The sequence below is a fragment of the Cuculus canorus genome, chromosome 5 (assembly GCF_017976375.1).
Source record: "Cuculus canorus isolate bCucCan1 chromosome 5, bCucCan1.pri, whole genome shotgun sequence".
Lineage (NCBI taxonomy): Eukaryota > Metazoa > Chordata > Aves > Cuculiformes > Cuculidae > Cuculus > Cuculus canorus.
The window spans coordinates 13,433,027-13,445,389 of NC_071405.1; the positions used below are offsets into that span (position 1 = coordinate 13,433,027).

General features: G+C 45.5%; 1 protein-coding gene across 1 annotated transcript; it reads left to right on the forward strand.

The window, feature by feature from the left end:
* Nucleotides 1-595: 595 nt before the first annotated feature.
* DBX1 (developing brain homeobox 1) lies at nucleotides 596-6,012 on the forward strand. The gene is made up of 4 exons (XM_054068436.1): nucleotides 596-938; nucleotides 1,430-1,531; nucleotides 4,115-4,317; nucleotides 4,656-6,012. The coding sequence occupies exons 1-4, from the start codon at nucleotides 596-598 to the stop codon at nucleotides 5,028-5,030; spliced, it is 1,023 nt and encodes a 340-aa protein (XP_053924411.1). The 3' UTR covers nucleotides 5,031-6,012.
* The last annotated feature ends 6,351 nt before the right edge of the window (nucleotides 6,013-12,363 follow it).

Sequence of the window (12,363 nt, forward strand, 5' to 3'; positions counted from 1 at the left end):
TTCCATTCCACAAAACCCATGCTTTTCTGAGAGCCCACAGATAAGTTTATATGAATATTTATTGATTTATTTCCTAAACTCAGCAGGGGAGCAGCAAATAAATTTAGTGCTTTCTTTAAATAATTCCCTTTCTACGAGGCAAGATGTCATTCGAAACTTTTAAATAGGCATTTAATTAGCCTGTGTGTGTTGCCTCTGAACAAAACCCTGCTGGGAGCCTTTGGAGCCCTGTATTCCAAAGAGGCGGTCAATATGCAAAATTGATGACTACACTTTCTTTGTGGCGGGGCCATTGTGCTCCGGTTGCTTATGAAGTCTAATCCAATCATAAATTGCAGCCCCGGACCAATGGAGAAGCCCGGTGCTCGCCCTGAATGAAGCTCAAGTGGAGAACTTTGTTGAACCCCATTGTTGGGGCTGTCACTTTTGAAAGAGTCTCAGCGGGGCTGACCACTATAAAACCCATCGTCCAGGAGGAAGGGACAGAGAGAACCCCGCCAGGCTCGCTAGCTGGATCTTTACTAAACGAGGTTTGCGAAGCAGAAAAACAAAAAAGCAAACAAACCAATCAACCAACCACCGGACGGCCCCTGCGATGATGTTCCCCAGCCTCATCGCTCCTCCGGCGGTCTACCCCAGCCTCCTGCGGCCGACACCCACCCTCACCTTGCCTCAATCGCTGCAATCCGCTTTTTCCAGCCATTCCAGCTTCCTGGTGGAAGATTTGATCCGGATCAGCAGACCCACCAGTTACCTGCCCAGGACTGCCCCCCCGCCCAGCATGTCCCCCCCAACAAGGACGGATTCGGGGACTCCGGAGCTCACCAGCTCCTCCAACAGCGGCTCCAGGAGGATCTGTTCGCCTCAAACTTCCAGCAGCGACTCCACTTTCCTAAAGTTTGGAGTCAACGCCATCCTCTCCTCCGCCCCCCGAGCCGGTAAGCGGCCGCTCCCGCCGGTCCATCAGGAGGGGGGAAAGGGGAGGGATGCTTTAGGAAAGGGAGGGAGGACCCAGCACCCAGGCTGCAGAGCCGTTTCCCGTTTAAGAGCGAGGAGGAGAGCCGGCAGGATGCTCGTCCCGCTCTGCCGGCTCCAGGAGGAGCAGACGGGGGGTCCCACACGCGAGTCTCCTGCTCGACTCTGCCATCCCGTTTGCTGGCAAAAACATCGCAGTAGCAGTGCCGCTTTCCCTAGGCGGCTCCGAGCTCATCCTGACTCTTTCGGGAGGAGGAATTCCCACTACATCTGTCCCCAGACCCAGCAGCCGTGCAATACTTCTTGTATCACTGTCGGTCGAGTCCAACCGGTGTTACTTTCACAATTTTCTGATTAATTTCAATTTATTTATTTATTTCAATTTCAATTCGATTAATTCTATTAATTTTATTAATTTCATTTTCTGATTAATTTAATTTTATTTATTCGCTAGAAACTTCCCCTGCGTTGCTTCAGAGCGTCCCTCCAAAGGCTTTCTCCTTTCCGTACTTTGAAGGATCCTTCCAGCCTTTTATCAGATCTTCCTATTTCCCAGGTAGGTCTTTAAAAGCCTCTCTTTCCCTCTCCCGGCTAATTACAGCCCGGTAATATCTCTCCGTCCGCCCCCTTCCTCCCCGCGGGTTCTGCTCTGGTTCAGAGGTTGGAGGGAGTACAACATTCAAGCATCAGTCGCGCCAATTTGATGCCCGATTTAGCACAGGCAGTGACTGCATGACATTCCCTGCCCGCTGATCGGCAAATTAGCCCGGATTGTCACGGTCCCAAGGCGAAGCGGGTCCCCCTCCCTCCTCCTCCTAGGCAGCCCCTCCCGCCTCTTCACCTCTCCCCGCCGCTTTCAGCACCACGAGGGAGCGGTCAGCTCCCGCCGCTCCGCGCCCGCGCAGCCGGAGGGAGGCAGCCCTTCCCGTCGCTTTCAGCACCACGAGGGAGCGATCAGCTCCCGGCGCTCCGCGCCCGCGCAGCCGGAGGGAGGCAGCCCCCCCTCTCTGTACGGATGCTCTCCTTCCTTCCTGTCTCCCCTCCAATCTTCCTTCCCCCACCATCCTGGCGTTTGCAGGCGGATCGAGGGTACTGCGGGCACGGCTTAACTTCCCTTCGCCTTCACTGGAACTAACCTTCCCCTCGGGTCTCCCACTGATAGCCAGCAAATAAAGTCTCCAAGACTAACTTCGGAGTTTTAGAAAACAAGCCCTCTTTATGAGACCTGGGCAACATGAGGGAGTGATCTCCATCGATTGTGTACAGTGAGACAAGAACTGGGGACAGAATATATTTCCCACTTGCATATGTATAAGGCTTCCCAGAAATCTTATACATTTTCTATTACTTTCCAAGGGCTGATTTTGATGTTATTATGAACTTCTCAACAGTCAAATCTCTTACTAATTTGGAGCTGGCTCCAGCTCTCTGCTTGACCTTGCATTTGAGATAGAGAAAGGCTGCAGAGGTGGTTGGAGAAAATGCATCTGTTCGGCACAGATCATACTTCACACAACTTATCCCCAAAGAATGAACAGTATCTCAAAAAAACACTCTCTGAAAGAAAACATGCTAACAGAGGGACATTGTATCTAACTTCCAAAAAATCCCAAACCCAATTACTTAGATGAAACTTAACTTTACTTCAGCTTAAATCAAAGATATTCCACTTTTTGTTATAGTAACCACTTCTTGTATCACCACCTCATTTAAACTGTCAGTGGTGTGTTCAAAAGGCTTAGTCTCAGCAAGAAAGCAGGCTACGGGGATCCGATACCTCTACAAATGTCTGCACTGACGTTGTAACAAGAGCAAGGTGGATGTTGGTCCCTTCTCCCAAGTGATAGGACAAGAGGAAATTGCCTCAACTTGCACCAGGAAAGGTTTGGGGAAAAAAAATTCTTCATCAAAAGGGTTCTCAGGCACTGGTAGAGGCTGCCCGGGAAGGTGATTGAGTCCCCATTCCTGGAGGCGTTTAAAAGACGGATAGATGAGATGCATAGGGATATGATTTAGTAGTGGACAGGTACAGTTGGGCTCCATGATCTCAAAGGTCTTTACCAACCTAGTGATTCTATGATTCTTACAGCACGGAAGTATTGCAATGCTGAGAGAACAATTAAAAAAAATAAAAAAGAAGAAATCTAATTACACAAACAAGCTATTAATTTAAAAAGAAAACAAGGAAAGGGACAGAGTAGAAAAAAAAAATAACCCAAGCTCGTCCATTCATCTCCGAATAATGGAATTTGCTTCCTTTCTCCAACGTGTGAATAGCCTAACAAAAACAACTTGAGCTTTATAAATAGCTTTTCATGTCCATTTAATGAAAACGATTTGGGGAAAGAGACGATTGTGCCATCAGTATTCTCCCGAGGAGGCTGGCATGCCGTTGTGTTTAGTTTGAAAGTGTAAATCTCTTTTGTTCCAATAATATATGGCGTTAGCTGCTTGTCCTCAGTCTTTTTCTGTTAGTTCATTACTACACAATTACCATTCACGCTTCATTAGCATCTCTGTCTCTCTTGGGGAGGTTCTTCCCCCCCTATGTGTATCCCCCCCCCCCTTTTTTTTTTAAGGCGAAACTCTGCCCTTTTTATCATACTAATGCCATTGGGAACCAGGCAATGTGCTAATTAGCTGTTACTTTTCATGTCTTCGGGTTGAATTCTTCAACTTTGGAGAGGGAGGGAGAGAGGAGATTAATATAAAAAGATGAATACTGATTGATCAAAACTGCATCTGAAGAGGAGTGGTTTTGTTTGGAATCAGAAAAGTCCTCATTTTCATCTCAAGCATAATAAAGCGTCTGAAATGATAAAAGAGTCTGAAAAAATCAAATGCGTCTGAGCGGGAGGGAAAGCTTTTTTATTATACCTCTATCTTAGCTGCTACGCCTCGCTTTGCCTTTTCAGGCCAGAGACCTTTGAATCTCCCAACAAAACCGGCCACTATTGATCCATTTATACACGTTTGAGTTGATAGATCTAATCCCAGTGATCACTGGCTGAAAGGGGGGCACTTAGTTAAGCCTAAAGCTCCTTTTCATGGCCTCAGGTTGATGGGTGCCCACCCCAAGGGCAGGGAGGGAGCAGCGGGGGCCAGTCTTGCTCTGCTCAGCTCTGTGTTTCCCCTACAGCTGCCTCTGCTGTGGTCCCCATCCCTGGCACCTTCTCCTGGCCACTGGCTGCCCGTGGCAAGCCCCGTCGTGGCATGCTGCGTCGTGCCGTCTTCTCTGATGTGCAGCGCAAGGCACTGGAGAAGATGTTCCAGAAGCAGAAGTACATCAGCAAACCCGATAGGAAGAAGTTGGCAGCCAAGCTTGGCCTCAAGGACTCACAGGTGAGAGGGGAGATGGGTAGGGAGGGCAGAGGGCAGCTTCAGAGAACGGGGTGGGAGCGGGGACAACTGCCCACAACTAGGAGAAAGCCCAAAGCAGGTTACAGTGCCATGACCATCAATGAAGCCAAGAAAGCAATGCGAGTCCCAGCTGGGTGAGTAGGATGGAACAGACCACAGCGCTATTGCCCCCCAACCCCTGTCCTACAGTCCCCAAAGGTCAGATTCTGTGGTTTCTGTTAGCCTTGGTGTGGGCATGAGAAGGATTTCAAGGATGCAACCTAAAGGCTTTTCCTGGTCCCCATTTTACTGTTTCACTTTTGTGTTGCTTTGTCCCTCAGGTGAAGATCTGGTTCCAGAACAGGAGGATGAAGTGGAGGAACTCCAAAGAAAGAGAGCTCCTTTCTTCTGGCGGCTGCAGAGAACAGACCCTACCCACCAAGTTCAACCCTCACCCAGACCTCAGTGACGTAGGCAAGAAATGTTCAGGCGAGGAGGAGGAAGAAGAAATTCCTTCTGTGTGCCCACCCAGCCCCCAGCATCCCTTAACCTACCACCAGTCCCCAGAACATCTACACTTGAGGGACAGACTGGACTCCCAGATGTCTCCTTCTCCATCCCATTCTAGCAGCCCCAGCAAACCTTCAGACTTCTCAGACTCAGAGGAAGAGGATGATGAAGGGGAAGAAGAAGAGGAGGAGATAACAGTCTCCTAGATCACCTGCCTGCCCCTACCATCACATGGGGACATTACAAAGATGTAAATAAACTGAGTGCTATAAATTGAAGAGGTGATGTCCCACTCAAATGTCCACATGCTTCTCCAGTGCAGGTTCTTTATCACACAGCTGCAATAATTTCTGCTCATAAGCATTCCTTATTCTTTGCTCCATGTGGAGGATTTCACATTCATAGCATCTGCTAACATTTTGATAAGTCTCTGTTCTTAACCAACAATTGCTCGATTAGCTATGTTGTCCTGAAAGCAGGCAACAGGCAGCTCCTTTCTTTATAGCAGGGAGGAAAGTATAGCCTATTGGAAGTGAAACTTTTCCACCCCCCAGATAAAAACCAAAAATGCAGTCTAGATGGTGTTGTCATTTTCACTACCTTTCAAGTGAGTTTCCAGATACTATTAAGATTTCAAAATCCTGAACACTGGCCTGATTTAGCAACCCTTTTTTCCGAAAGTAAATAACATTGAGGAAGACTGACCAAACACTGCCTCCCTCCTCACCCCAATCAATAAGGTATTTCTGCAACAGACCCATTGAAATCCCTGGAATGACTTCTAAGGTATAACATAAGTGTACTTTGTCTAATGGAGAGACCTTATGTATTTATGTGTTTCGTTTTAATTTATGCATTGATGTTATATTCAAAGCACCGTTTAACCCACCTTTGTGCCTACAGGTTTGTGCTTATTTTCCATGTTGCTTCTGATATCCCTGGTGTGGACAGAGGAAAGCGGATATGCCTCTTTGATTTTTGACTGAACTTTGCTGTCTTTGCACAGCTTATATGAACTGTACACTATTTTGTACACTTACTCTGTATGGATGTTTTATACCAAGGTTATTGTGAATGAATATAACAATGGCTCAACAAGGTTTCTCTCTTTAATTAAATGACAGCTAAACTACAGACAAATGTAGCTGTTTAATTGTGTAACTTATAAAGAAACACTTTTATTTTGTATTTTACCGTGTACAGACTTTAAATATGTATATATAATAAATTGAATGTTTCTCAAATAAAAAAAAAAAAGTAGATTTCCAAGTTTGATCATTCAGTAGTTCTTGGTTCTGGTTTACAGGTTGTTGTAGGTTTTGTATGGGGCCAAAAAGGGAAGGAAAAGAAGACTCCCTTTCATCAACAGTAAAGTGATTCAATAAGAATTTATCAGCTTCAAACTATATAACCTTACAAAAATATCTACCTTCCTTTAAGCAGGGAAGCTTTTAAGATCTGCATAAGGAGTAAAGATTTTCTGCCATTAAAATGAATACAGGTTCTCCGTACTTGCATTTAAATTAAACTTAATTTTTGCTGAATTTATCCCTGTGCTCCCCTGTAATGCCTCTAACTCTCCTCCTCCTTTTCAGTTATTGCCCAGGGTGTGGACACTGGCCTTACCTTACCCTGCTAAGATACTGGAGTCCGTAGACCAGGAGCATCTAATTAGAATAGTCTTATGGGGTAGAGAAGCAAAGCAGAAGAGATAAAAAACCAACTTTTCAGCCTGAAGATCAGCTGAGGATCATTTCTAACACAAGGCAAGTCTGTAACTACCTGCGTAGTTTCTTTGGATGCAAATACATATCACAGCAATGCAAACGTTTTCCTTCTTGCATACAGGTAGCAGTTCTGCTGAAGCAGAGATTTCATTACACAGCTTATTTTCTGCTCCATAGTCTCTGACTAATGCCCACCACTCAAGATACATCAAAACAAAACATAGACACAGCAGAAACCATTTGAACGACTCTCCCTGTATGTTCCACCTTGCCGCGCTGCCATGGCATGAAAGGGAGAAGAGAATGATCCCACTTGGAAAGGATCTACAACCATCATCCAGTCCAGCTGCTTGAGCACTTCAGGGCTGACCAAAAACTAAAGCATGTTCCTAAAGGTCATTGTCCAAAAGCCTCCTAAACACTGCTAGGTTTGGGGCATTGACCACCCCTCTAAGAAGCCCGGTTTAGGTCTTGAGCTACTTCCCAATTGAACATATCAGGACATAGCGGCACTTTAATTAGCTTCACCCTAACAGCCATTAGTAATTGATAACACACACCTGCCACAGGGCAAGGAACAGATAAGGCACATACAGTATTAATTCCATAAAACACAAAAGAAAGTGAAACAGTGTGAGGGTTTGTGAGGGTATTTTTGTTGTTTTGTTTTGCTTTCTGGATATTTTTGTTGTTGTTGTTGTTGTTTCTTTAGAAAAAGCTTTTCTCCAAAAAAGCGACACAGCTCCCCAGCATACCTAAAACATCACACAAACGCACACTAAACAGCAATGGGCACAATTGTGCTCATCCAGGGTTGAATAAAAGATTTTATATGCATGCTCAACAGTGTATATAGCGGAAGATGTTTTGTCACACATCTATCTTCAGTGATAGAGCACTCCTTGACAATTAATTATAACTTGATTTTTCCTAATCCATTGAACATAAGGCCACAGCTAAGCAACCTATAAAGCCAAGTCTAATTTAAAACATGTAATTTGTTTCAAAATTTATACTTCAGAGACCACTACCATCACACATATCACAATACTCAAAAGAGGAGCATGTTCAAATCGAGAACAAAAACCATTGATACATAAGCCTTCCTGACCCAGTGTTCAGCAGAAGCTACAAGTCATCTTCCACTCTCTGCACTTTATTTCTTGTCTGTGCTTGGAATGTTACCCAAAATAATTGTTTCAAGATACTCCTTTCAACATGAGTGCCATTGCATCTTATTCTGCTATGCAAAACCCCTTACTAATGGGAACATTACCTGGAATCACTATGTACAGGAAAATCCTTATCTTTAATGTGACATTTATCAGTCTTTCTCCCTATTGTTTTTCCTCTTAACAGTCTTTTCTTATGGCAAAAACATCATGGTATGACCACCAAGCACAACCGTTTGAGACTTGCGGATATCTTAATATGAAATTAAAGAGCTTTTTCTTTTTTTTAACTTACCAACAGCTGCCAGATCACACCTGTAGCTTGCAAGGAAAAATTCTCCTTCTCAAAGGCTTCCATTTATACTCTGAAAGGTAAAGCCAGAATTCATAGCTCCTGAACAATGGCTCATGCAGAACAGCTGTGGCAAGGGAAGTCCTGCAGAAGTAGCTATCCATTCTGAGATCTTATATCAGAGGCATAAATGTATTTGCTCACCTCAAACACGGAGAGATCCTTTTGGAGAAACTGATGGTAATTGGGCTTATTCCTACTGCGCAGGACACTGGGAGCTCAGTCTGGCTGTATTTCTAAGAGCAAAATGTTTCATAATTTGATGTTAATGTAGAGTGTCAGAGGCCACCTCCCTCTATTCCCTGAAGCTACCTAATCTTTACTAGGCTAATGCTAAATTCCTGACCCTGGATGGAATCTATCTATCTATCTATCTATCCATCCATCCATCCATCCATCCTTCAATGCAGCTCAGCTCTCTCTGCTTTGGGGAAGCAGGAAAGGCGGTAAGACACCTTTCCTGCCTCCACAGAGAGGGAAAGATTCCCCTATTGACTAGTAGCATCCACAGCTTTTGAAACTTGAGAATAAAGCAATCCCGTAATGCACTCCTGTAACAACTGCTGCTTTTTGATATTGAAGTGCTCTTTTAAAAGTTCTAGTGGCCCAGAATGGTCTGGCATAGCTATTCTTCCTTCTCACAGCCAGGATGGAAATATCTGACACTGGGGAACTGGAGAGGCACAAACCAGCTAGTGCCTTCAATAACTCAGAGTGGGAGAGTGGTTTTTGGAAGGGGGAAGAAAAAAAACCCAACAAACCTGTTTACTCGGGGACAGTCCTGCCTCAGGGAGTTTCTGCAGCCTGCAGAGCTGTCTGTCAGCATCCTCAGCCAGCAGCCCCAGAATGTGCCTGGGATGTGTGGGGCTTTGTGGTGGCACACCTCCGGTCCTCCTCTCCAGCTGAAGGGCTGCTCGGTCAGTCAGTGCTCCACACAAGTCAGGAAGCTGGAAGCATTTTCATATATGCCACAGCCAAGTCCAGGTGAAAACATCTTTCGTATATGGCAATAAAGCCCTCTCTCTGAGCAGTTTCTATCCATTACCCCTTGCCTTCTCCACATGGCTCCTTGTGAAAAGAGAGCATCCACCCCTTGTAGCTGTCCTTAAAGCACTGGAATACTGTGATGAGGTCCTCTCTGAGCCTTATCTTCTTCAGAAAGAGACACCAAACTGCTTCAGTTTTTTTCTCATAGGGCAGGTTCTCCAGACATTTCATCATATTTGTGGGCCTCCTTTGGACTTTTCCAGTCTGTCTACTTTGTTTTTGAATTATGTGAGCCAGAACTGGACACAGTACTCCAGATGCAGCCTGCGAAGTGTTGAGTAGGATGATCATATCTTTCATCTCTCTTAGCAATGCCCCTGCAGATGTAAACCTAGACATATCCTAGCAAGGTTCTTGTAGTCCTCTGTGGATGTTTCACCACCTTCTCAGAGCCACTGTGTGTCTTTTTTGTCTTTCTGTTCTTTTTTCCTTGCTTCTAAGCATTCCTAAAAACTCATTACTAAGCTGTTATGCCTTCCTCCTAATGGGCTGTTCTTGTGCTTCCAGGCTGTTCTTGAGTAACTCCCAGCACCCACACACTCCTTTGCCTTCCATGGATGCTTTCCATGGATTCTCTCACAGCTGGGCTCTGAGCATGTTGAAGTTGGCCCTTCTGAAATCCAGGGTCTTTGTCCTGCTGCTAGTCTTCAGTGTGCTTAGCAGAACCTTAAATTCTACAATGTTACGATCACCATATCCAAGGCTATGACTGATAGTATGTTGTAAAGTAAGCGTTACTGGGTTGTGAGCAGTAAATCCAGCAATGCTCTGCTCCTTGTCAGCATGTCCAGTGGGAAGCAGTTCTCAATGCCTTCCACGAAAATGACAGATGACTTGCTGTGCAGAAATAGATTGATTTAACAGTCGAGACTGAAGGAGGAGAGGGGGCAGAGAGTGAGAGCTGAAAACAGTGCAATAACATTGCTAGAAATATTGCTACTCATGAGGTTTAGCTGCTCATGTAGACCTGATCTCATGAGGATGTTCCTCCCTTACTGGGCTTGGTGTTCTAACACCTGTTTTACACTTGGTGGTGCTGGTTCATTATAATCCCAGCCAGAAAGGCACTTGGACTCGGTGAGGTATCAAAGTGCTGTTTATTAGAGCTAACACTACAAGATGAGGATAGCAGAGATAATTGTAAGGCCTTTTAGCTGGCAGGAACCTTGGGTGCTGTAGCATTGAAGAAGCCTTCGATCCATCACACCCCTTCCAGAGGTGTCACCATTCAAGCTATTGAAGGATTTTTTTTTTCTTTCAATAAAACAACTCTATTCCTCATTTCTGTTGTCAAAAAAGGATATACTCCTAGAATCATAGAATCATTTGGGTTGGAAGGGCCTTAAAGACCATCCAGTTCCAACCCCCCTGCTATGGGCAGGGACATCTCAATAGATCAGGCTGCCCAAGGCCCCATCCAACCTGGGCTTGAACACCTCCAGGGATGGGGCAGCCACAACTTCCCTGGGCAATGTGTGCCAGTGCCTCACCACGCTCATGGTGAAGAAATTCTTCCTAATGTCTAGTCTAAATCTGCCCCTCTCCAGTTTATACCTGTTGCCCCTCATCCTATCCCCACAAGCCTTTATGAATAGCCCCTCTCCAGCTTTCCTCTAGCCCCTTCAGGTACTGGAAGGTTGCTATAAGGCCTCCTTGGAGCCCTCTCTTCTCCAGGCTGAACAAGCCCAACTCCCTCAACCTGTCCTTGTATAGGAGGTGCTCCAGCCCTCTGATCATCTTTGTAGCCCTCCTCTGGACCCATTCCAACAGTTCCATATCATCATGAAAACTTTTTGCTGTACCGTTAGTTAAAGGCAAGACACACAGGTGGTTTAGTCCCAGGTACTCAGCAGGAGCTGCTGGCAGTCTCCTATGTTAGAATGAGCTGGCCGAGTTCTTCCTATGGACAAGGGGTTTGTGCAGCACAACCCAGGGCTGAAAGCCAGGCCGTCTTGCAGCGTAGGGCAGCATGGCACAGAGGCTGGGCATTCTCACATTGACTGTTACGTGCGTCACCAACTTCTCATCTTTCAGTCAGGATTACTACAATATCTCCCTGGAAGAACAACCTCTTCCCATCTGCCCATGGATCTCATTTAATGTTAAGGTCCTCCAGACCTCCTAATTGCCCAGCCCTGCACGGGTGAACTTCTTAGAGCAGCCAGGAGGAATTACCCATGCTTAGCCAGAGCATGGCCTTCATCTCTTGTAACTGGCTCAGCCTCCGGCAAAGGATCAAATTAAAAGCATCTGTGTGTCTGAACACACAGGATTCTGTGATTCTGTGATCAAGGACATGGATTTCTGTGTGTGGCTAAGCAAACAGAGATGTCCATGGGAAAATATTTGCCTACAGGCAGTCCCATTGTCATTGGCAGAGGTACGAGTTGTCCTCACTTGCTGTGCTCCACTCTAATCTTCAAAAGTCTTCTTCTGGTGAACAAGGAGGGGATGGGAATGGCTGTGGGCTTATAGGGTCTGTGAGAAGCTGCTCCCCCCCTGGCATGCTCCAACTAACGTGCTGTAAAAAGCAACCTCATATGGGTCCTCCCTGTGCCAAATAGGGGATTTAGACTGTGGAGCAAAGAGAACCAGACTGATTGTCCACATTAAAAGCTAGAATCCAATGAAGAATACATGTCTACGCTCCATGACTAATTCAAGATACCAGTGGAAAGGCTCTGTGGAAAGCAAAAGGTGTAAGTATACGTCACAGGCTACGAACGGAGCTCATAAAATTACTTCAGGGAACTTCTCCTTTGATTGCAGGAAGGAAGTCAGCACTGATCCTACAGCACTGAGAAATGATGAGGTGGTCCCAGGGAGGATATACAATAACAATAAAATAGGATGTTGGAAACAGAAAAGCAAGGCAATAACGATTAAAAAGAAGATGAGGTAAAGAGAAAAAACGTGAAGATGAGTGTACTAGAAAGTGTGAGCAGGGCAGAGAACAAGAACACAGGGAAGGGATGGGGAAGCCAAAAAAGGAAATGGAAGAAGAGATCCTGAGAGATATTAAGTATTTTGGTGCCAGTCCAGTATTGATTCAAACATTGTCCAAGATCAGGGCTGGAGTGTTATCCAGGGCTAATTCTAAAACATGCAATTCTTTGAATCAGAGGAAGTTTACAGAACACAGAAGAGTCTACTTAAGCATGTCCAAAACTACTCTGCCTCTGGAAAATTGCCATGGAGACAAGGATGGAGCCCACCTTGAGGAAGATTAACTCCAAGTTAC